We start from the raw sequence: 22,817 nt of genomic DNA on the forward strand, positions 1-22,817 counted from the left end.
TTCCAGTGTTGAGGCCCTGTGAAAGAGTAAGTTAGAATGGAATAGTGTGATGAGCCTTGTTTTTAACATTGTGCAGCAGCAGGAAAGCAGAAAGTAATGAACTTTAAACTTTACCACATTTTCATCATCTGTTCATACTAATTTGACTCAAATTGGAACTCATTTGACAAGACTCATTTCTCTTCTCCTGCCCTAAAGGAGGCAGATCAAATTTAAAGCAGAGTTCTTATTGTTAGACAATGATTGTTGAGTTGAGATTCACTCATTATCCTGAATTCGATTTGGTGTTTAAGTTGTTGAGACTTAACTATGTTGTTCCAATGAAGTAAAAGATTGCTATACAAATTAACATGGTGATCCCTTCAACAGGAACGGTGTTGAGTAATGTCATCTTTCTTTAGGTTGTCAAACTGAAGCAAATCGAACACACACTCAATGAGAAGAGAATATTGCAGGCGGTTAATTTCCCATTTCTGGTGAAATTGGAGTATTCCTTCAAGGTAAATATTCATATCGGACTTTAGAAGGACAGTGGTGCACATCTACCCTCATTCTCTTTCCTCTTAAGTTTTTTTAAAAAATTTTAATCTTTGCTGTTGATATCAGTCAGCTCATCTGGGAGAATTGCAAGTCTGCAATTTGCTGAAAGGGGTTAAATAAAATTGTTCTTTGGAATTACGCTGCCAACACGGAGTGTTTTCCCACCGGTTGCCAGGTGATAAATTGAAGAAACTCCATGTGGTTATTGCTGTCGAGTTGTAAACTTGTAATCGATTGTATGAAACCTGATTTTAAATGCTATGGGGTGGAGGATGGTGTGATATTCGAAAGTCTTGTACCATTCATTTTTTTACGTTATTGGAATTTGAAGCATTTCTAATGAAATATCTGGAAACGTATTGTTCCAGTTATGTAGCAAATGTGTTGCCACTGTTGATACTTCATGACGGCTTTAGAATTTAGGCATTTGCTTTTATTGCATATTGCCTCCCCTCCATTGCTAAGTATGTGAATTGCATTTCAATACAGGTTGTGACTATAACCATTAACCAATCCCTTTATTACCCTTTGATCGGTTGCTTACAGGGTATTAACTTAATCCCTCTCATGCACAACTCAGTTCCTTTCTGTTTTGAAGTGTACTTTAATAACAGCATAAGGTACAGATGAAACCGAATAAAGGTGTTGCATTCCAAATGAATTGATGTGTGACACAATTCATAAATGATCGGTTACCTTCTTGCAAACTGAAACCATGTTAATTTGCGTGGAATTAAATGGCATTGTTCATTCTATGGAAGACATGATATGACTTGCCCAGTTATGTTTTAACAGTACAGCAAGGTGTGTTTTCTATAGTAGGTGGCTGCATTTATAATTTCATTTATTCCGGGCATCATCCACATGGTTCTTAATGCCAGCATTGTCCGGTAATTTTTTTTGTGCAGTAGAGAAGCATCAATGCCTAAATGCCCCAATGGCAGTGCATTGATAACACTGGATATGTTGCCAGTGTAACCCTTCACATTATTGTGCAGTATGTGAAAACTAACCCACTGCAAGGGCAATCTACCTATTCCTCGTTAGTTAAATGAGTGTTCACTCTTTTTTTTTTTATTTGTTCATGTGGTATGAGTGCTGCTGGCAAGGGTGGCATTTGTTGCCCATCCCCTAATTACTCTTCAGAATTAGTGTGGCCTCTCAAGGTTTTCACTCCAATTACTTTCAGCATTTCTTCAGTACACATGTATAATTTTTTGTGATTTTCATTGTTGGTCCACAGTATCCAAATTCATCAACTGTGGCAGATTTTTAATGTGGTTGACAGTGCAGATTTGTCTCATACAGTTTTTAAAATTCCGATAAATGTAATTGTGCCTTTATAGCCGTTAGCATTTCCTTACGATGCCATGAATGAAAATGTGTCTGCCCAGAACCAAAGGATGCAGGTCCATGTTGAGAAGATCAGGCAGAGTCCCCCTCTTCTGATGTGGGTTGGTTCCATGGGCAACCATTGCCAACGCACCAAATGGTCCCACGCTAAAAATTTCAATATTCACCATGCTTCATCGATATTGAAGATCCTGAGGGACAGGATTTATGAACCTTTAGAGAAGTTTAGTATGCTCAAAAGTAATCAGCACGGCTTTGTCAAAGGCAAATCGTGCCTTATGAGCCTGGTGGAGTTCTTTGAAAATGTGACTAAACACGTTGACGAAGGAAAAGCGGTAGATGTGGTTTACATGGAGTTCAGCAAGGCGTTCGATAAGGTCCCCCATGCAAGACTTCTCGAGAAAGTGAGAGGGCATGGGATCCAAGGGGTTGTTGCCTTGTGGATCCAGAACTGGCTTGCCTGCAGAAGGCAGAGTGTGGTTGTTGGGTCTTTTTCTGAATGGAGGTTGATCACCAGTGGAGTGCCCCAGGGATCTGTTCTGGGACCCTTGCTGTTTGTCATTTTCATAAATGACCTGGATGAGGAAGTGGAGGGATGGGTTGGTAAGTTTGCCGACGACACGAAGGTTGATGGTGTTGTGGATAGTTTGGAGGGATGTCAGAAGCTGCAGCGTGACATAGATAGGATGCAAGACTGGGCGGAGAAGTGGCAGATGGACTTCAACCCGGATAAATGTGTAGTGGTCCATTTTGGCAGGTCAAATGGGATGGAGGAGTATAATATCAAGGGTAAGACTCTTAGCAGTGTAGAGGATCAGAAGAACCTTGGGGTCCGGGTCGATAGGACTCTTAAATCGGCCTTGCAGGTAGAGGAGGTGGTTAAGAAGGCATATGGTGTGCTAGCCTTCATCAATTGAGGGATTGAGTTTAGGAGTCGGGAGATAATGATGCAGCTATATAAGACCCTCGTCAGACCCCACTTGTGCTCAGTTCTGGTCGCCTCATTACAGGAAGGATGTAGAAATTATTGAAAGGGTGCAGAGAAGATTTACAAGGATGTTGCCTGGATTGGGTGGCATGCCTTATGAGGATAGGTTGAGGGAGCTCGGTCTTTTCTCCTTGGAGAAACGAAGGATGAGAGGTGACCTGATAGAGGTGTACAAGATGTTGAGAGGTATAGATCAGGTGGATTCTCAGAGGCTTTTTCCCAGGGCTGAAATGGCTGCTATGAGAGGACACAGGTTGAAGGTGCTGGAGAGTAGGTACAGAGGAGATGTCAGGGGTAAGTTTTTCACTCAGAGGGTGGTGGGTGAGTGGAATCGGCTGCCGTCAATGGTGGTGGAGGCAAACTCGATGGGGTCTTTTAAGATGGGACTTAATAGGATTGAGGGTTATAGGTAAGCCTATATATAGGCCTAGGTAGGTAGGGACATGACCGGTGCAACTTGTGGGCCCAAGGGCCTGTTTGTGCTGTAGTTTTTCTATGTTCTATGTTCATGAAGCATCTTGAGACTTTGAAGACTGCACGTGTCTGCAATCCATGTTCTCAGTGGGTACCCATTGGGTTGGATAAAATTTAACCCCAGGTTGCTGACTGGTACCAAGTCTGTCTTTGTTGATTGGTCTGTTAATTCCCAGTTCCCATCAGCACTCAGGAGCATGCACCAAAAAGCCTCCAATTGGATTGGTGACATCTCCTGTGCTGTAAATGGGTGTTAGTGAAATCCATGTAACTTCGAGAAATCTTTCACCATGATTTGTTCGAGTTCCAGGGTCTGCCATGAGTGCGTTGCCTCTTTCAACACACTGCAGTTTTGTTGCATCCTGCTCAGATATACCTAAAACCAGTTGACTTGATCTGTCAGAGTGTCTGATATTATTTCCAGGACGTTGAATTTTATTTTCTGCAGTTCTTGTTTGTCCCCACTTAGTGTACACTTTCCTTCATTTTATAAAATCGCAACTCATTCTCTTAAAAGGTGACTCCTTTCCTATACCACTGCAACCCCTTAAGGCACGTAATTTTTGGATTTCCATTCAAAAATTGACAGCAGTCCCTACAAAGAACAATACAGCACAGGAACAGGCCCTTCGGCCCTCCAAGCCCACGCCGCTCCCCGGTCCAGGATTGAATCCTGAATCCAGGATCCCCGCCCAATTTTCCAGCCTATCTACATACTAATATCCTATCCACCGAGCTGTCCCTCACAGCTACGATGCTTTGTTCATCACAACCTATTAGCTCACCCCCACCCCCCCATTCCAGACCATGTGATCTCCAGGGAGAGGCGAAAACCCAGAGTGAAAACCCCAGGGCCAATATGGGGAAAAAAAAATCTGGGAAATTCCTCTCCGACCCCCTGAGGCGATCGAAACGAGTCCAGGAGATCACACTGGCCCTGATCGGAAAATGCTTCCCAACCCTATTCATTTCCACTTCCACGAACACCATATGAATTCCCTGCCCCCGAGACAGGTTCCCAACTATCCGCAGTCTCGCTCTGTCCTGGCACCAGCAAGTTGATCATAGAATGAAGCCTTGAAACGAGAAACAAAGAACAATTAGCCCGCGCCGCTCCCTGGTCCAAACTAAACCACTCTTTTGTATCCCTCCATTCCCACTCCGTTCATATAGCTGTCTAGATAAGTCTTAAACGTTCCCAGTGTGTCCGCCTCCACCACCTTGCCCGGCAACACATTCCAGGCCCCCACGACCCTCTGTGTAAAATATGTCCTTCTGATATCTGTGTTAAACCTCCCCCCCTTCACCTTGAACCTATGACCCCTCGTGAACGTCACCACCGACCCGGGGAAAAGCTTCCCACCGTTCACCCTATCTATGCCTTTCATAATTTTATACACCTCTATTAAGTCTCCCCTCATCCTCCGTCTTTCCAAGGAGAACAACCCCAGTTTCCCCAATCTCTCCTCATAACCAAGCCCCTCCATACCAGGCAACATCCTGGTAAACCTCCTCTGTACTCTCTCCAAAGCCTCCACGTCCTTCTGGTAGTGTGGCGACCAGAACTGGACGCAGTATTCCAAATGCGGCCGAACCAACGTTCTATACATCTGCAACATCAGACCCCAACTTTTATACTCTATGCCCCGTCCTATAAAGGCAAGCATGCCATATGCCTTCTTCACCACCTTCTCCACCTGTGACGTCACCTTCAAAGATCTGTGGACTTGCACACCCAGGTCCCTCTGCGTCTCTACACCCTTTATGGTTCTTCCATTTATCGTGTAGCTCCTCCCTACATTATTCCCACCAAAATGCATCACTTCGCATTTATCAGGATTGAACTCCATCTGCCATTTCCTTGCCCAAATTTCCAGCCTATCTATATCCTTCTGTAGCCTCTGACAATGTTCCTCACTATCTGCAAGTCCTGCCAGTTTTGTGTCGTCCGCAAACTTACTGATCACCCCAGTTACTCCTTCTTCCAGATCATTTATATAAATCACAAACAGCAGAGGTCCCAATACAGATCCCTGCGGTACACCACTAGTCACAGGCCTCCAGCCGGAAAAAGACCCTTCCACTACCACCCTCTGTCTTCTATGACCAAGCCAGTTCTCCACCCATCTAGCCACCTCCCCCTTTATCCCATGAGATCCAACCTTTTTCACTAGCCTACCATGAGGGACTTTGTCAAACGCTTTACTAAAGTCCATATAGACAACATCCACGGCCCTTCCTTCGTCAACCATTTTGGTCACTTCTTCAAAAAACACCACCAGGTTAGTGAGGCATGACCTCCCTCTCACAAAACCATGCTGACTATCGTTAATGAGTTTATTCCTTTCTAAATGCGCATACATCCTATCTCTAAGAATCTTCTCCAACAACTTCCCCACCACGGACGTCAAGCTCACCGGCCTATAATTACCCGGGTTATCCTTCCTACCCTTCTTAAATAACGGGACCATATTGGCTATCCTCCAATCCTCTGGGACCTCACCTGCATCCAGTGACGAGACAAAGATTTGCGTCAGAGGCCCAACGATTTCACCTCTCGTCTCCCTGAGCAGCCTTGGATAGATTCCATCAGGCCCTGGGGATTTGTCAGTCTTTATATTCTCTAACAAACCTAACACTTCCTCCTTTGTAATGGAGATTTTCTCCAACGGTTCAACACTCCCCTCAGAGACACTCCCAGTCAACACATCCCTCTCCTTTGTGAATACCGACGCAAAGTATTCATTTAGGATCTCCCCTACTTCTTTGGGCTCCAAGCATAAGTCCCCACTTTTGTCCCTGAGAGGTCCGATTTTTTTCCCTAACAACCCTTTTGTTCCTAACGTATGAATAAAATGCCTTGGGATTCTCCTTAATCCTGTCTGCCAAGAACATTTCGTGACCCCTTTTTGCTCTTCTAATTCCCCGTTTGAGTACTTTCCTACTTTCTTTGTACTCCTCCAGAGCTCCCTCCGTTTTTAGCTGCTTGGACCTAACATACACCTCTCTTTTCTTTTTGACCAGTCCCTCAATTTCCCTGGTTATCCACGGTTCTCTAATCCTACCCTTCCTATCCTTCTTTTTTACAGGCACATGCTTGTCCTGTAGCCCTAACAACCGTTCCTTAAAAGACTGCCACATACCAGATGTGGATTTACCCTCAAACAGCCTCTCCCAATCAAGAGCTGCCAATTTCTGCCTGATCCCAATAAAGTTAGCCTTCCCCCAATCCAACACCTTACCCTTGGGACACCACTCATCCTTTTCCATCACTATCCTAAAGCTAACAGAATTGTGGTCACTATTTGCCACATGTTCCCCGACCAAAACTTTGAAGACCTGACCGGGCTCATTCCCCAGTACCAGGTCCAGTATAGCCCCCTCTCTAGTCGGGCTGTCTACATATTGTTCCAACGAACCCTCCTGTACACATTTTACAAATTCCTCCCCATCCAGAGTCCCTGCCCTCAGCGATTTCCAGTCTATACCAGGGAAATTGAAGTCTCCCACTACAACAACCCTATATTTCCTGCACCTATCCAGTATCTCCTGACATATCCATTCTTCCACTTCCCTTGGGCTGTTGGGGGGCCTGTAGTACACCCCCAACATAGTGACTGCGCCTTTCCTGTTTCTAAGCTCCACCCAGAGTGACTCGTTACACGACCCCTCTGAATTGTCCTCCCTCTGCACCGCTGTAATATGCTCTCCAACTAATACCGCTACTCCCCCACCTCTTTTGGCCCCTCCTCTGTCTCGCCTAAAACACTTGTACCCTGGAATATTCAGCTGCCAGTCCTGTCCCTCTTTCAACCAAGTCAAAGTGAGTACTAGTGAGATATTTCTTGCAATAAAGGCTAAGCTTATGCATGTGTTATGGACCATGAAGCTAGCTTTTGAATTCTAAACTGTCTGACATTACATTGGAGCCTCTCCAAGATTACTGGGTGCTCCATCTGACGCAGCACTCGATAAAATTGGAGTAACAAGCAGGTGCAAAGGAAAATCATTCGACCATACTTCACTATTTCACGTCAGCCTGCTGCAGAGCAGTACTGGGAGAAACCGGGGAACTGTCCACAGTTGCCTGCCAGCCTTCAACTTGGGTCAGAAACGTGTCTTCAATAGAATGACACTTAACCTCCTACCCCTTTGCACATTTCTGATATGTGGATGATATAGCTGCTATATTTGCATCTGCAGCTGCGTGGAAGAATTTCCTTACACAGCTTAATGGGCTCCATCCTGTGCTCAAATTCACCTTGAAACGATGAAGTCAAATGAGCTCCCTTTCCTTGAAATACTGAGAAATCTTGTCAGGTGGTACTCTACTACCATCCACCACAAGCCTGCCTTTGCTGGTCAGTATACGTATTGGGATTCCTATAGTTCCATGCACTATAAGATTGGCCTTATTTGCAACCTCGTAAATAGGGTCCAAGCTGTTTGCTGAGCATGCAAGCATGATGCTGAACTAAGGCACATCAAAGCCATCCTGCGAGACAATGGCTACCCAGATCAGACCCTGAAAAGTACCCAGTCTACCTCGATTATCCTGGAAGGTGGAGTTGAGACCACAAGCAGATCAGTCCTGATCTTATTAATTGGCTCAAAGGGCTGAATGACCCACTCCTGCTCCTCAGTCCTCTTCCTATTATGGGCGCTGATTTTGTACGCTGTTGCCTGAGCTTAGTGGGTGTTTCTGGTTATTTATTGCAATTTATTTGTGCTATTGTTAAACTCGTATAACCTATATGCTGTTTAAGATTGCAAATGTTTATACAAAATGTTATTGTGACACTTGCTATTTAAGAAGTGGGAATAATTGTCTCTTGGTGTTCATGTCTACTACCTAGCTTATGAACTATGTTTTTTCATGTGTTTTAGGACAACTCTAATTTATATATGGTGATGGAGTATGTGCCAGGTGGTGAAATGTTTTCACATCTTAGAAGAATCGGAAGGTTCAGGTAAGGTTTAGATCATGTGCCCTGATGGATGAATCATCTTGATTTTGAAAATGGCCAAAAAAATGTGCTTTTTAAGTCTCCACTGTGAGGGAGGAGTGTGTGGAATAATTAGTTCATCTCATTTTGGTCTGATAACCCAAGTTATATGGATAAATGTTTAGTATATTAATTTATGACCTTTAATTTATTTATTTTGATTGCCAGCACTCTACTAATCTGTACAAGTAGTACCCTGTGGGAAGAATTTTCTGTGTAAACTACGGAGCAGATGGTAGTAAACTGCTTTACAAAAGTTTTGGTGTTAGTATACTGGACGCAATAAAACTTGATAAACTTAATTAAGTTTGAACCTACAAGACAATTTAGTTTCTATCATCACTGAGATCCTACTATTAACATGCTATCATTGGCCAGAAAAAGAACTGCACCAACCTTGTAACTACTGTGACTACAAGAGCATGTCAGAGGCTGGAAATTCTGCTCAGAATAACTCCCTGCCTGACTCCCCAAAGCCTGTCCACCATCTACAAAGCACAAGTCAGAAGTGTGATGGAATATTCTCCAAATGCCAGCATAAGTGCAGCCCCAACAACATTCAAAAAGTTCAACATCTTTCAGGATAAAGCTAATTGAAACCTTATCCACCACATTAAACATTCACTCCCTTCCATCAGGATAGTGGCAGCAGTGTGTGTCCTCTAGAAAATGCGCTGCAACTACTCACCAAGGTTCCTCCAACAGCACCTTCCAAACCCACAACTTCTACCACCTAGGACGTGAGCAACAGATGCATGAAAGCACCACCATCTGCAAGTACCCCACCACGTCGTCCACCATCCTAATTTGGAACTACACCACTATTGCTTCACTGTCAATTGGGTCAAACTCTGGAACTCCCTTCCTAACAGTGCTGTGGGTGTACTGTTACAAGCAGAGCAGATGTTATTTGCTGAGCATGCCAAATCCCAGATTTGTACTTGTTGTACTTTGAAAACTAGGAGAAAATACTACTGACCCCAGAAGCATAGAATTCCAGGAACACTACTGGAATTTCGAAAATTCTAACACTTATTAGCGAGAAGAAAAAATAACGTAAGCACACAAGATTAAATTTACACCTTACAAAAATCCCCCGAAAAACCCCACTTGGTTGAAACCCACAATTAAACTACTTGCCAGCAAATCCTCAGACTACAAAATCCAGTAATGTTACCCAAGGCAAAAACTGCTGTTACCTCAGTTAAGGTATGTGGCATGATTCCTCATGGTGGCACAGTGGTTAGCGCTGCTGCCTCACAGCGCCAGGGAAATCCAAGAAAAGTTCAGAAAGCAAACTGCTTTCTGGAAACAAGACTTTTCTGATCTCACTGGATGGCTGCTTCAGATTTCACACCACCCCTCAGCACAGAGCTGGTCTCAGGCCCCCCCCCCCACATAACCACACCACAACTCCGCTATCTTTCCTTAAATATTCTTTTTTTCCCTTTAATCTCCCATTCCATTGTTCTCCAGACCTCTTTGAACTCTGCTTTTGAAAATATAAAAATATATCATGTTTTCCTATTACCTCTATTTTCTGGTCAAATAAAATTTACTAACCTTCCCTTATGCAAACTTTGAGTTGTAAGAGTCCCTTAAACCCCTTTAAAATTTAGCAGCTGAAAAGCCAAATCTGTCTGTCCTATGCAAATTTTAAAACCCACCCTATTTCATCACAGCCTTTATCTTTTCATCTCTCAACTCTCCCAGACAAGCAGTTGCTATTAACCTTTCCCCAGCCTAATTAAATCATGTACACACACCCATACAGACACACCGCCTTCTTTACCAAACCACCATATTCCAAAAAAATATTTAAGAAAATAACATCTATCGTCACAGTACCTACACCACGTGGATTGCAGGGTCAAAGGTAGGGTTCTGAAGACTGTGGAGGAACAGAGAGATCTTGGGGTTCATATCCACAGATCTCTAAAGGTTGCCACTCAAGTGGATAGAGCTGTGAAGAAGGCCTATAGTGTGTTAGCTTTTATTAACAGGGGGTTGGAGTTTAAGAGCCGTGGGCTTATGCTGCAACTGTACAGGACCTTGGTGAGACCACATTTGGAATATTGTGTGCAGTTCTGGTCACCTCACTATAAGAAGGATGTGGAAGCGCTGGAAAGAGTGCAGAGGAGATTTACCAGGATGCTGCCTGGTTTGGAGGGTAGGTCTTATGAGGAAAGGTTGAGGGAGCTCGGGCTGTTCTCTCTGGAGCGGAGGAGGCTGAGGGGAGACTTAATAGAGGTTTATAAAATGATGAAGGGGATAGATAGAGTGAACGTTCAAAGACTATTTCCTCGGGTGGATGGAGCTATTACAAGGGGACATAACTATAGGGTTCGTGGTGGGAGATATAGGAAGGATATCAGAGGTAGGTTCTTTACGCAGAGAGTGGTTGGGGTGTGGAATGGACTGCCTGCAGTGATAGTGGAGTCAGACACTTTAGGAACATTTAAGCGGTTATTGGATAGGCACATGGAGCTCACCAGGATGATAGGGAGTGGGATAGCTTGATCTTGGTTTCAGATAAAGCTCGGCACAACATCGTGGGCCGAAGGGCCTGTTCTGTGCTGTACTGTTCTATGTTCTATGGATCAAGAAGGCGGCTCATCACCACCGTTACATGGGCAGTTGGGGATGGGCAATAAGTGTTGGCCTAGCCAGCAACACCCACATCCCATGAAGAAATGAGTTTAAAAAAAGACTTCTGATGGTGCAGTCTTAGAGGTTGAAGATTGAATCCTCAATTAATTTGGCTGTGCTTTGAGTTTAGGAAAATTATGGGGTTATGTAGTGTGATTTTATTTACAGTGCTACAATTCCCTTAAGTACTGAAGAGCTATAAGTGCTGGTGGTATTTTCAAACTATTCATAGTGTAAATGCTCACTGTTGAATTCCATGGAGGAGCTCTGTATCTGTCACTTTCAAGGCCAGAATAGGGTGATAGAGAAGCAAAAGGAGCTTTTGTATTCAAGCATTGATGTCACTCAAGTGGCAGATTTGCTGTTTGGCTACAGATGTCCAGGTTGATGGAGGGAGGGCTTCAGGAAGAAATGCATCCTCACCAAACTTTTGCTAAAACAGTCTTCACAATTGGTCTTCACAATCAGCCCTTCTTTATCCAGGGTGTCATGGTGGCACAGTGGTTAGCACTCACGGCGCCAGAGATCCGGGTTTGATTCCCAGCTTGGGTCACTGTTGGTGCAGAGTCTGCTCGTTCTCCCCATGTCTGTGTGGGTCTCCTCCGGGTGTTCCGGTTTCCTCCCACAGTCCAAAAGACATGCTGGTTGGGTGAATTGGCCATGCTAAATTCTCCCTCTGTACTCGAACGGGTGCCGGAGCGTGGCGACTAGAGGATTTTCCCAGTAACTTCATTGCAGTGTTAATGTAAGCCCACTTGTGACAGTAATAAATAAACTTGGGGAGAAAAACAGAAGGGACCTAACGTTCTGTCAAGCAGACCTTTAACGGAAGTTTAAATAATGACTCTTAACAGAATTGTCAACACTTACGCACTTATTAATATTTGACCCTTTACAATGGTTGTTCTTGAGGCATTCAAGAACACTAATCCATCTGAACCCAAAAAATATTAAATGCAGAATTGTTTGCCTGTTACATAAAGGAGGATATTGACAATGCAGAGGTTTATATCAAAAGTGTCTGAATTGCCATCTCCTGTCATACACTTGTGCAATTCTGTGAAAAGCATTTAAAGTGAAATCAATCTCATAGTCAGAAAAATTGTTAAAATTTACAACTCCTTTGGTTGGTGAATTTTGTAATGTAGTCGATGATTGCAAGTGCTTTGACCTTTATGTAATGATGCGTGTAATCATGAACAACATTTTTGGTATCCGCTGACTAATTGCGATATTAGGTTTTTCTGTTCAGTGAATTATTGAATATTATACATTAAACTAACTCATCTTTCTTTGTAGTGAACCTCACGCCCGGTTTTACGCAGCTCAGATAGTCCTGACCTTTGAGTACCTCCATTCGCTAGACCTCATCTACAGAGACCTGAAACCTGAAAACCTTTTAATTGACCAGCAAGGGTATATCCAGGTATGTAGCGAGGTACAATCTCTGAATGTTTTGTAATTAATTCAAAACTCAAATCAGCAAATTCAAAGTGACCTTGGATAATCTTTAACATGTTGCAGAAGTGGGGAAAATAGTTTTGGTAATCAGACTTTCCATTTGGTATTTTCCACAATTGCAACTTATTTTTCTTACAGTAATTTTCTTTGTGAAAATCTAATTAGTTTTATTGTCTCTGGTTGGGATCACATTGCAGGTTGACTGTAGCAGCCTCTGAACTACCCTCTTCCCAACATCCTGAAGGAAAGATTTTTTTTAGTGAACCCATCTTTATGCAGTTTATTAGATCCATTCAGTTGAGAATGTGTGAAATTTGTTTTGCAATATCTGCTGACTCTGAAGTAAGGTCACAACCTTTGGGACGGAACGGTGACAGATTGGTTAGCACTGCTGCCTCTCAGTTTCAGGGACCTGGGTTCAATTCCCGGCTTGGATCACTGTCTGTGTGGAGTTCGCACGTTCTCCCCGTGTCTGCGTGGGTTCCCTCCGGGTGCTCCAGTTTCCTCCCACAGTCCAAAGATGTGCGGGTTAGGGTGCATTGGGCATGCTAAATTACCCCTTGGTGTCCCGGGATGCATAGGTTAGAGGGATTAGTGGGGAAATATATGGGATTACGGGTATAGGGCCTAAGTGAGATTGTTGTCTGTGCAGACTCGATGGGCCGAATGGCCTCCTTCTGCACTGTCGGGTTTCTAAGAAACCGTAACTTAGATTAACTTTTTAAAAAACATAACATTTATTTGGGGCATTGTCCACGATCTATTGATGAACACAAGAGTTTTGTGTTGGGGCTGGGAGCAACTGCATTGTTATAACCAACTGTTTACATAGAGATTTCAAGTTAAATAAGCAAAATACTGTGGATGCTGGAATCTGAAACGAGAACAGAGGATGCTGGAAAAACTCAGCAGCACCTCTAGGCTGAGCACACGGAGTTCATGCTTCGAGTCGTTTGACTCTTCATCAGAACTAACGAGAGGGTTGATGTGTTAAATATTAAACTACAGCTGTGTGAGATTCAAACCTGGGTCCCTGTCACTGAGAGGCAGCGGTCAGCAGTTAGTGCCACCTTGCTGCCCGACTACACACCCCCCACCACAACTGTGCGCCCTATCCCCCAACTGCACATTCATACCCCTGACCGCTTGTGCTTTAAAAAAAGGGGTGTGGCCTCCTTGCACCCAACTCTGCCACCCTTGACTGAAGACCTTCAGCGCCGCACTACACAAAGTATCAAAAGGATTTTGAGGTAGGAAACTAGGTGCCGAGTGGCAGTCCAGCTCTGATTACTGCTCCGTGGAAGTTCAGACAGGTTATATTTAATTGCTCATTTTTGATGTTCCACAAGACTGATTTTATTCAAATCAAAGGTTTGATTTAAATTAGAACTCTGGCTTTTATTCCTGAGCCGATGCTAATTGCACCAATTATTTCAGCGTAAAGTAAAATTGCTCTCAGCCTGACGGTGTTCTTTTGTGATGTGTCCTGCGCAACAAAATCAATTCCATAAGTCTGAACCTCAAACAGATTTTTACGACGTCTTCCTAGGAATGTGATTTGTGCACCAACTTGCTCTTTCCTCCCTGCCCCCCTCCCCCCGGCCCCCTTTCCTTCCTGAATGGACCATCTCATGCTGGAGTACAATTTCAGGAATTGTTACCAAATGCCTTCAGGATCCTGTTCCATTTCCCATTCTAATTTGCTGTAAGACCTATGAATGCAGCAGCCCAGCTGTTATGGTATTAGACCAGAAGTCCACTGTGGCAAGCTGGGAGATTGAATAACTATCTGGCAATCAGTGAGCTGGCACAAGATAACCACAAAAGCTGCCAGATCATCATCGTAATCGCAACTGGTTCACTCGTATCCTTCAAGAATGAGGGCAAGCTGTCCCTATCCACTTAGCTTATATGTATCCCCTAACGCCCTCAGGTAGCTAGGGATAGGCTTTCCAACAACACCCACAAAAACCTTGTCTATAATGTGCAAAGATCCTGGTATTTTATGATTGGTGCCTGTTTTGATGTAGCTTTCTAAAATAGAAACCACGCTGAGAAGTTTGTTTCAATAGTTAATTTAGTGTTACTCTAATATTTTTGTAGGTCACAGATTTTGGTTTCGCAAAAAGGGTAAAGGGCAGAACTTGGACACTTTGTGGAACTCCAGAATACTTGGCTCCAGAGATTATTCTGAGCAAGGTAGGCTCAAGGCGGGAGTGGGCCTTGAAGTACTCGAGATGTCTGAAAGGCAGGTTTCTTAAGTTGTCGCACAACATTATAACTTGTCCAAATATCTGCCAATGAATTTCAAAAGGGGTTGTATGTGAGGCACTTGAACAAATGCCTGAGCGATGTGATAAGACTGTGTGGTTTAGTCATTATAAGTTTCCATTCAGATGATATGTTTTTCTGCTTGATAATTTTCCGTAACTTAAACAGGAAACTGGCACAGTGTGGTAATCAAAGTCAGACACTCAAAGCAAGGTTCCAACTTGTCTTTGAGTGAAATGAAATGGATGCAATGGACTACACCCTTTGTGCAGTATACCTCAATGTGTATATGTTTTCATTTGTAGGGCTATAACAAAGCAGTGGATTGGTGGGCACTGGGTGTTCTAATCTATGAAATGGCAGCTGGATACCCTCCATTCTTCGCAGACCAGCCAATACAGATTTACGAAAAGATTGTCTCTGGAAAGGTGAAATGTGTTCATTTTAACAATTTTATCCAAGAGTGCATATTTGAATAGGCAATTCTCCCATTCTTTGTTTTGTTAGGTTGGGTTGGTGAGGTTTCCTTACCTGCAGCACCATTGTTAAACTTTAGAGGTGTTCTCTTATGCATGCTGAGTTTTTGGATGGGAATACTGCAATGGATGCAATAATTGGAGAATGGACTTCCACGCCTAATGTCTATTCAGTGATTCCCACTGGGAAGTGTTCAAGTGAAGAAAGCTTCTTCCTCTTCACAGACACTAACCTGTTGTTATCAACACACTGTCAGGATTACATGTGGAGGGGAAAAAAAGTTTATTCATCCTGTCTTTGTGCCTCCACCCAAATCCTGCCGATTGCTGCACCCACTGTTCCCTGTCCACTGAGATCAGTTAATTCATCGTGCTATATGTGGGACAATGATGACTTTATAACTTAATGGTCTCAGCAGCTTAAGAGATTTGCTTAGAAAATTATTTCTTTTTCTTCTCCAGGTCCTTTTTGAAAACTGTTTCAAACTCGTGGATCATAATTCCCATGTAATGTCAAACCCGTTTTCTTTTTAAAAAGTACTGGAGTTCATAGCGAGTCAGCTTACCTCATTTGGTTCCACTGTTGCCTCTGGTTTAGATGTCGGTGGGATCCAACCCCACTGCTCAACATCATGATGCTACTGAGCATTTGGTGCAATTGTCCCAGGTTATAGTCTTTCAAATAAAGTCTGAAACCAAGTCCCGTTCCCCTGTTCAAGAGGACATAAGATCCCATGACACCACTTAAAGAGTAAGCAAATTTTCCTGGTGCCCTGGCTGGCCTAGTGTTCATCCTTCAAGAAACACCATCTAAATAGATTCATTGGCCATTTTCTGTTTGTGGGACCATGCTGTGTGCAAACTGCTGACACTTTTGTAAATTCACATTAATTCATTTGAAATCATAGAATCCTGACAGCACAGAAGGAGGCCGTTTGCTCTGTCTTATCCATGCTAGCTTTGCCAGAGACATTCAGCGCTCGCTCTCGCGCGCGCTCGTCCAGTCATGTTTGTTTTTGAAGTCTCTCATACACCACATTGGCCCCCTCTTTTTACCTAAAAATATACTCAAGCCAGTTAGTTAAACATGACTTTCCCTTAGCAAATCTGTGCTGGCTTTTCTTCCTTAATCTGCATTTTCCCAAGTGACTATTAATAATGCTTTGAGATATGAAGAAACTTTGGAATCTCAGGCCCCGCAGTACTGCTGGCTGCCTGTTGGTGGTGTAAGTCCTGATGTGAGGTCAGTGCTGGAATGCTGCACTCGCGTAAAGTTGTGTTTTGGCACTCTCTAACGCAGGGAGTCTCTGCTACCACCTATGGGTGGAGAGTTAAAGACACACCCAGGACCAATCCTTGTACTGTACACTGGGAGCGAGGCAATGTTGTTTGACTTCGCAAAGGTGCAAATTTCTGACGGGCACCACATCCCAGCTGGAATTTTCCACTGTGGGATGTGTGGAAGTTGAATTCCCTGAATTAGAGAAAAATGCAATGTAACTGGCAATCTCCAATTCCAAGATGTGTTTTGTGAGGAGTGCTGCTTAAACATGTTTCAACTTTAATCCTCAAAAGACTGACTGGCATGTTACTGTTTTGCAGGTACGGTTCCCTTCTCACTTCAGTTCAGACCTGAAGGACCTGCTGCGAAACTTACTTCAGGTAGATCTGACCAAACGATATGGGAATCTGAAAAATGGTGTGAATGACATTAAGAATCACAAGTGGTTTGCCACTACGGATTGGATTGCCATTTACCAGAGGAAGGTGCGTGCTTTGTTCTTATCCTTAAAAGGAAGTAGATGTTTTGAAATTATTTACTGGGGTTAGAAATTTTAGCAAAAGATATTTGTGAGTGTTAAGAATTTTACGTTGATTCTCATTATGCGACCCGTCTCTTACTGGGGCGATGTGAGTTCAAGTCCAATGAGAGGAGAAACTAAACTGAATAGGAAAACCTAAAACAGGAATGCATGAGAGCACCCCAGTCAATGGAAAAAGAAAGGCCACTTAACTGTTCAAGTCTTTTTCCTCCCATTGGAATCTCAACCTCACATTGCCCCGGTCAGCACCAGGCTGTTCATTGTATGGCGCAACGTCCAAAGTGACTCTAACTGAACCAGCTATAGGATTTTGTATAGATGTATTTCAATAAATATTCACATTTTTGGCATTATCACAATGAAAAACATCGTCCTGCATTAACAGTCATGAAGTTATTGCAGCTCAGGAGGTGGCTTTTCAGCCCATCGAGTTCATGCCAGCTCTCTGTAAAGCAAATCTAATCAGTCCCATTCACCACTCGACCCCTGGAGCCCTGCATGCTCGTTTCCCGCAAGTGCTGATCAGGTTTCTGTTTTGTTATCATGAATTTTCACCACACTCGTAGGAAGTGTGTCTCCAGTCGTTACCACTCGCTCCATAAAAGAGAACTTCTTCCTCTCACCACCCCACCCGCACCTCTTGATTACACACCTTCTGTAACGGATAATAAATAGCTTCCAGGGAATCTAGTCTATCCCTGCCTCCATAATTATTTTTTACTGAACACTTAACTAGCAGGGACAGTACATTTTACTAGGGACGTCTGCCAGTTGAAATACAATTCCAGGAGTTGGAGGGAACCATAAATTTGTCATGTGGAAGATCTGACACTTAAGTTCATAAGATATAGGAGCAGAATTAGGCCATTCAGCCCATCGAGTCTGCTCCGTCATTCGATCATGGCTGATATGCTCCTCATCCCCATTTTCCTGCCTTCTCCCCATAACCCTTCAACCCATTTCCAATTAAAAATCTGTCTAACTCCTCCTTAAATTTACTCACTGTCCCAGCATCCACCACACTTTGGGGTTGCGAATTCCACAGATTCACAACCCTTTGGGAGAAGTAGTTTCTCCTCAACTCAGTCTTAGGATAAGGGGTATTAAATTTAAAACAATGACCTCTCGTCCTAGAATGCCCCACAAGAGGAAGCATCTGCTCCACGTCTGCCTTATCTGTACCTTTTATCATCTTGTAGACCTCAATTTGATCTCCCCTCATTCTTCTCAATTGCAGAGAGTATCGGCCTAAACTGTTCAATCTCTCTTCATACGACGTGCCTCTCATCTCTGGAATCAATCTGGTGAACCTCCTCTGAACTGCCTCCAATGCCACTACATCTTTCCCCAAATAAAGGGACCATTGTTGGATTCATTGTTGGTTACTTGTTTTTGATCTGATTCCACAAAGAACTTTCTGAATTCAGTTGCCCAAACCCGAGCTGCTTTTGTATCTGCATTTGGAGTCCAGGAGCTGGCACCCAGTGTTTCTCTTTATTCCGTGGTCTGGCATCCAATGACGTAACTTTGTAAGTCCAGTTTTATTGTGCGCACCATGGAAGACCGATCTTACAACATGTACCGGGAGCCAGTTCCTGAATGCAGAAATCTGCAAATCTAAATTTAAAAGAACTAAAAGCAGCCTCTAGGTATTTTGTTCACCACCTGAGCCATAGTGAAGGTTGGGAAATGCCTGACCACCTCGACAACACATTTGATTTCTTCCCTTTCTGCTTGCTAGGATTTGTCTATCATGGCTGGTGTTATGATTTTTTTGTGGAATGATTTTGGACTGTCCCAGTCCACAGAATAAAACTGCCCTTAACTTACAAAAATCCAGGTAGCCGCACTAGTTTGTTCAGGAAATGAAGGTCACAATGACTGCACTGATGTGCACTGTAATTGAGGCATATTGTTTGGAGTCAGGTGGAAGGAGTTTCAACTATTTCGCAGTACAGAACTTGAATATTGCTGGAAAAAAAGGGCATGTCAATGACATACACACAATGACATTCATCTTGCACTCATCAGGATACTTCAAATACAAGGGGAAAGCTACAACTTGTACTGTAGGCGAAGAGAATGCAGGTTGGTTGGCAAATGGACTCTGGTGGAGGCATTGCCATGGAGAATACGCCAGTTGATGGTGACTGACAGATAACTGCCGAGCATTGTTTGAAATTTAAACCAGGCAGCTGGACACTGATTGTTCAAGGCACTGCCCTGGGGAATGAATCGGTGAATGGCTGTCGCCATGCATACTAACCTTTTGCATTTCCTGCATGAGGACACCAGACCCCACTGCATCTCGGAGCTCTGCAATCTCTCGCCAATGAGATAAAATGTTTTTTTAACTTCCTCCAGCCAAAATGGACATCCTCACGTTCTCCCACGCCATACTCCATTTGCTACACCTTTGCCTATCCATATCCTTTTGTAGGATGTCCTAGACCTTAGTTTCCTATCTATCTTTGTTTCATTAGCAAATTTAGCAACCATACCATTGGTCCTATCATCCAAATCATTTCTATAAATTAAAACGGTTGAGGCTCCAGCACTGATCCTTGAGACACACCACTCCTCTTTGTGTGTGCGTACGTTAGGAAATTTCCCTCTCCAGCGCTCTTTGAGTGCATGTGTGTATGTCTATGACGTGCGTGCATGCATGTATGTAAATTTCCCTCTTGCCGCTTTGTGCGTGCGTGTTTGTGCGCATGCATGTGTGTGTAAATCACCCCCTCCTGTGCTGTGTTTGTGTGATTAGCCTTTTATGCCTACCTTTTTTCGTTAGCTAGCCAATCTTCAGTTCGCGCCAATATGTTATTCCCTACACCATGAGCTTTTATCTTCTGTAATAACCTTTCATGAGGTACCTTATCAAACTCCTTCTGGAAATAAGTGTAGTGCATCCACCGGTTCCCCTTTATCCACAGCACGCAACTCCTTCAAATAACTTCAACAGTAGAACTGTTGCCCCAGAGATATCATTTCAATGACTTTTTTTCTGTCTCACCCTCTTACATTTTGATGTTGTTTTCAGGTGGAAGCTCCATTCATACCAAAGTGCAGAGGCCCAGGTGACACCAGCAATTTTGATGACTATGAAGAGGAGGACATCCGTGTCTCTTTAACCGAAAAATGTGCTAAAGAGTTTGCTGATTTTTAGAGAGAAAGAGACCGTCAGGGCTTGTATTGGGATCTTTGCACTCTGCTAACAGATGGGGTGGAGCGGAAACCATCTTATTCGTTGAAACAATTACTTAGTTTCTTCATTCCACAAGGCTGAGATCCTTCTTGCCATAATTCATGTGTGCAGTTAGCACAGCCCTCATACACAGGCACATTTACGCAAAGCACTACCTGTGCTATGACACAAAAACTAGACCACTTTCTTATTGTTTCCTTCCTTCCTTTGTTCTCCAGCAGTTGCCTTTGTGTCATGTAGTTTGTTTTCTCCCCCCCTTTAAAAATGGCAGTTTGCAGAGAGTGAAACATTTTGTTTAAGTGTAAAGTTAGAGCAAGTGTTTCAGGATTTTTTTGCACTTGGTGTGACTTAGCCCAAAGTGAAAGCTGAACGTTGCTTCTAGTGTTCGCCAGCCACAATTCCTGTCTGTCGTGTCTGAGAGGTCACAGTTGTAGAACACCTTACCTTGTAGAAATTAAGAATCAGACTCCTAGAACCTAGACAGCATTTTTGGCATTTTTTTTTTTGGAAGTCGTACTTGTTCTCTGTGTATTTATAAATAGACTGAACAAAAGCAAGTTCTCCTGGACATGACCAAAATGAAGTAGAATTAATTGGATGGTTGGAGCAGGGTATGCAGAGCCTGTGCCTTGAATACTCCTGTACTATCAAATTCAGCTGCCCTTCCCGAGTCTTTTTTTTTTGTATTCATCTGGGAAGGATCCAGGCCTACCATTCACCAGATGCTGCAGTCTACTGAGCACCACCAGAGTAAAGCTGCCAGCAGGTAATCTTCAGACTCGCTTTGTCTCCCTATCATTTGTAGCTGTGTTGCACCCAGCATGTCAAAAGCATAGCCAGTTGGTGGGGTTGCCCTCCCGCGCAACTCAAATTCCAATGTGCGTTCCTTTTAGAACGATGAACAGGGGAGGGAGGGATTCCTGTTACAGGTGGAATACTTCGAAAGGATTAAAAAAAAAGAAAGCAGCATCAGGTACTATCAGGGAATAGAGACGCAAAATTGTTTTAATCGTAATGATTTGACCTCGGGAATCCTAAAAGGCGTGGTAAATGGTTTTGCGCACGGATTCGGTCGCTGGTCGTGTACAACATAGTGAACAAGTGCACTATTTGTGCAAGCTGTGGGCTGCAGTCCTCCGTTTATGTTTTAAGATGCTGCAAAAGTAAGGAAGGTCACTGCCAGGATTGTGTTTGATTCCGAGGCACAGTGTTGTGATGCTGAAATGATGTTTGGGCAAATGCTAAAAGATTAATCACTCCATAACTAGCTTTCCCGGCTATTAATTTTTAGAATGCTTTGTTTCATGCATTGCAAAATACTTAACACAGGTAACAACTGCCATGTTTCCACTATCTCTACCATTTTTTTATATATATATATAAGTTTGTCTCCCTGGGAACAGAACTTAGAGTTTGCAGGTGTTAGGCTCAGCTACTAGGTAGATGCATTGTCATATAATGACATAATCTGTTGCTACAGGAAAGGGCTAGTGCTTTCATGTGCTAGTTGAAGCACTTTCCTCGTGTATTTCAGTGTTGTTAAATCATGGGTTATGGATTCAGTGGATCTGTACACGCTAACATTTTTTTTAAGCAATTCATTTTAATCAGATTAGTTTTATTTGTACACTTATGGCACACTTTTTCTCTCGCGCATATATATATATATATATATATATATATATATTTATATATTTATGTATGTATATGAAATAAACCTCTCTAACGGTTTAAATGGAAATGGTTTCTTATGTACAGAAGCAGGCTGAATTCAGATTGGTTCAAATAGATGCAGGAGTGGAAAGCAATGAGTTTTAACAAACCAACTTGATTTGGCATAGAACCAGTGTATTTGCTTGAGTTAGCACTAAAGAAACATTGACACAATGTCCTCTTAACCTGAAGGGAACTCATGGAAGTAAGGCCTTTGTAGACATTTGCATTACCAGTATGAGCTGTAATATCAAACATTCTGTTTGTTGTCTTGGCTGTCAAAACATTTGCACAACAATGTCCATTATGAGGCTGACACCGACAGCAGTTTTTTCATCCACCCGTATTTACCTGTATGTGCAAGGGAAGTATAAGATACTTTGCTGTAGCAGATTTTATGTAACTAAAGAAATGTAAGGTCACATTAATAAATTTAAAAGTTCCTTTGTATGAAAATGTTAAAATCTTTTTGTATTTCATTTAGACTGAGGACATGCTGTTGTATGCTAGCTGTATGCGATAAATTCTACAGTAACTTTGTTGTCGTTTATGGACTTTAAGGTTTTAATAAACGCTGAAGATCACATTTCTGACTGGCTTATGTATTATTAAAGCTTTGACAATCTGATGCTGTGTTTCAAGTGTTACAGCCTTTTTTGGGAGCCCTTTGTACGTGGGAAGAATTCTAAAATCAGCATGTTTTTATTTGTGACGTATGTGCCGCCTTGTGTGGTGGTACATGTTTTTATGTCATGGGTCAGTTTTGATCAATAAGGTGTGCACGGCAGGTGGATGCCTGTTTACATCGGCTTCCATTTGCTACTTGTATTAAAATAATTGGAGATTACCATGTAAAGG

General features: G+C 43.0%; 1 protein-coding gene across 2 annotated transcripts in view; it reads left to right on the top strand.

Annotated features, from left to right (window-relative positions):
• The window catches only part of LOC144497559 (cAMP-dependent protein kinase catalytic subunit beta), a 138,418-nt gene extending 115,873 nt beyond the window's left edge, over nucleotides 1–22,545 (top strand). For both annotated transcript variants that reach the window (XM_078218985.1, XM_078218984.1), the window contains exons 4-10: nucleotides 402–500; nucleotides 8,243–8,325; nucleotides 12,310–12,436; nucleotides 14,575–14,670; nucleotides 15,048–15,170; nucleotides 16,821–16,985; nucleotides 20,082–22,545. In XM_078218985.1, the coding sequence (XP_078075111.1) occupies nucleotides 402–500; nucleotides 8,243–8,325; nucleotides 12,310–12,436; nucleotides 14,575–14,670; nucleotides 15,048–15,170; nucleotides 16,821–16,985; nucleotides 20,082–20,207 (819 nt within the window). In that variant the 3' untranslated portion in view covers nucleotides 20,208–22,545. The remainder of the gene's footprint in view (nucleotides 1–401; nucleotides 501–8,242; nucleotides 8,326–12,309; nucleotides 12,437–14,574; nucleotides 14,671–15,047; nucleotides 15,171–16,820; nucleotides 16,986–20,081) is intronic.
• The last annotated feature ends 272 nt before the right edge of the window (nucleotides 22,546–22,817 follow it).

Source organism: Mustelus asterias, chromosome 8 (genome assembly GCF_964213995.1).
Source record: "Mustelus asterias chromosome 8, sMusAst1.hap1.1, whole genome shotgun sequence".
NCBI lineage: Eukaryota > Metazoa > Chordata > Chondrichthyes > Carcharhiniformes > Triakidae > Mustelus > Mustelus asterias.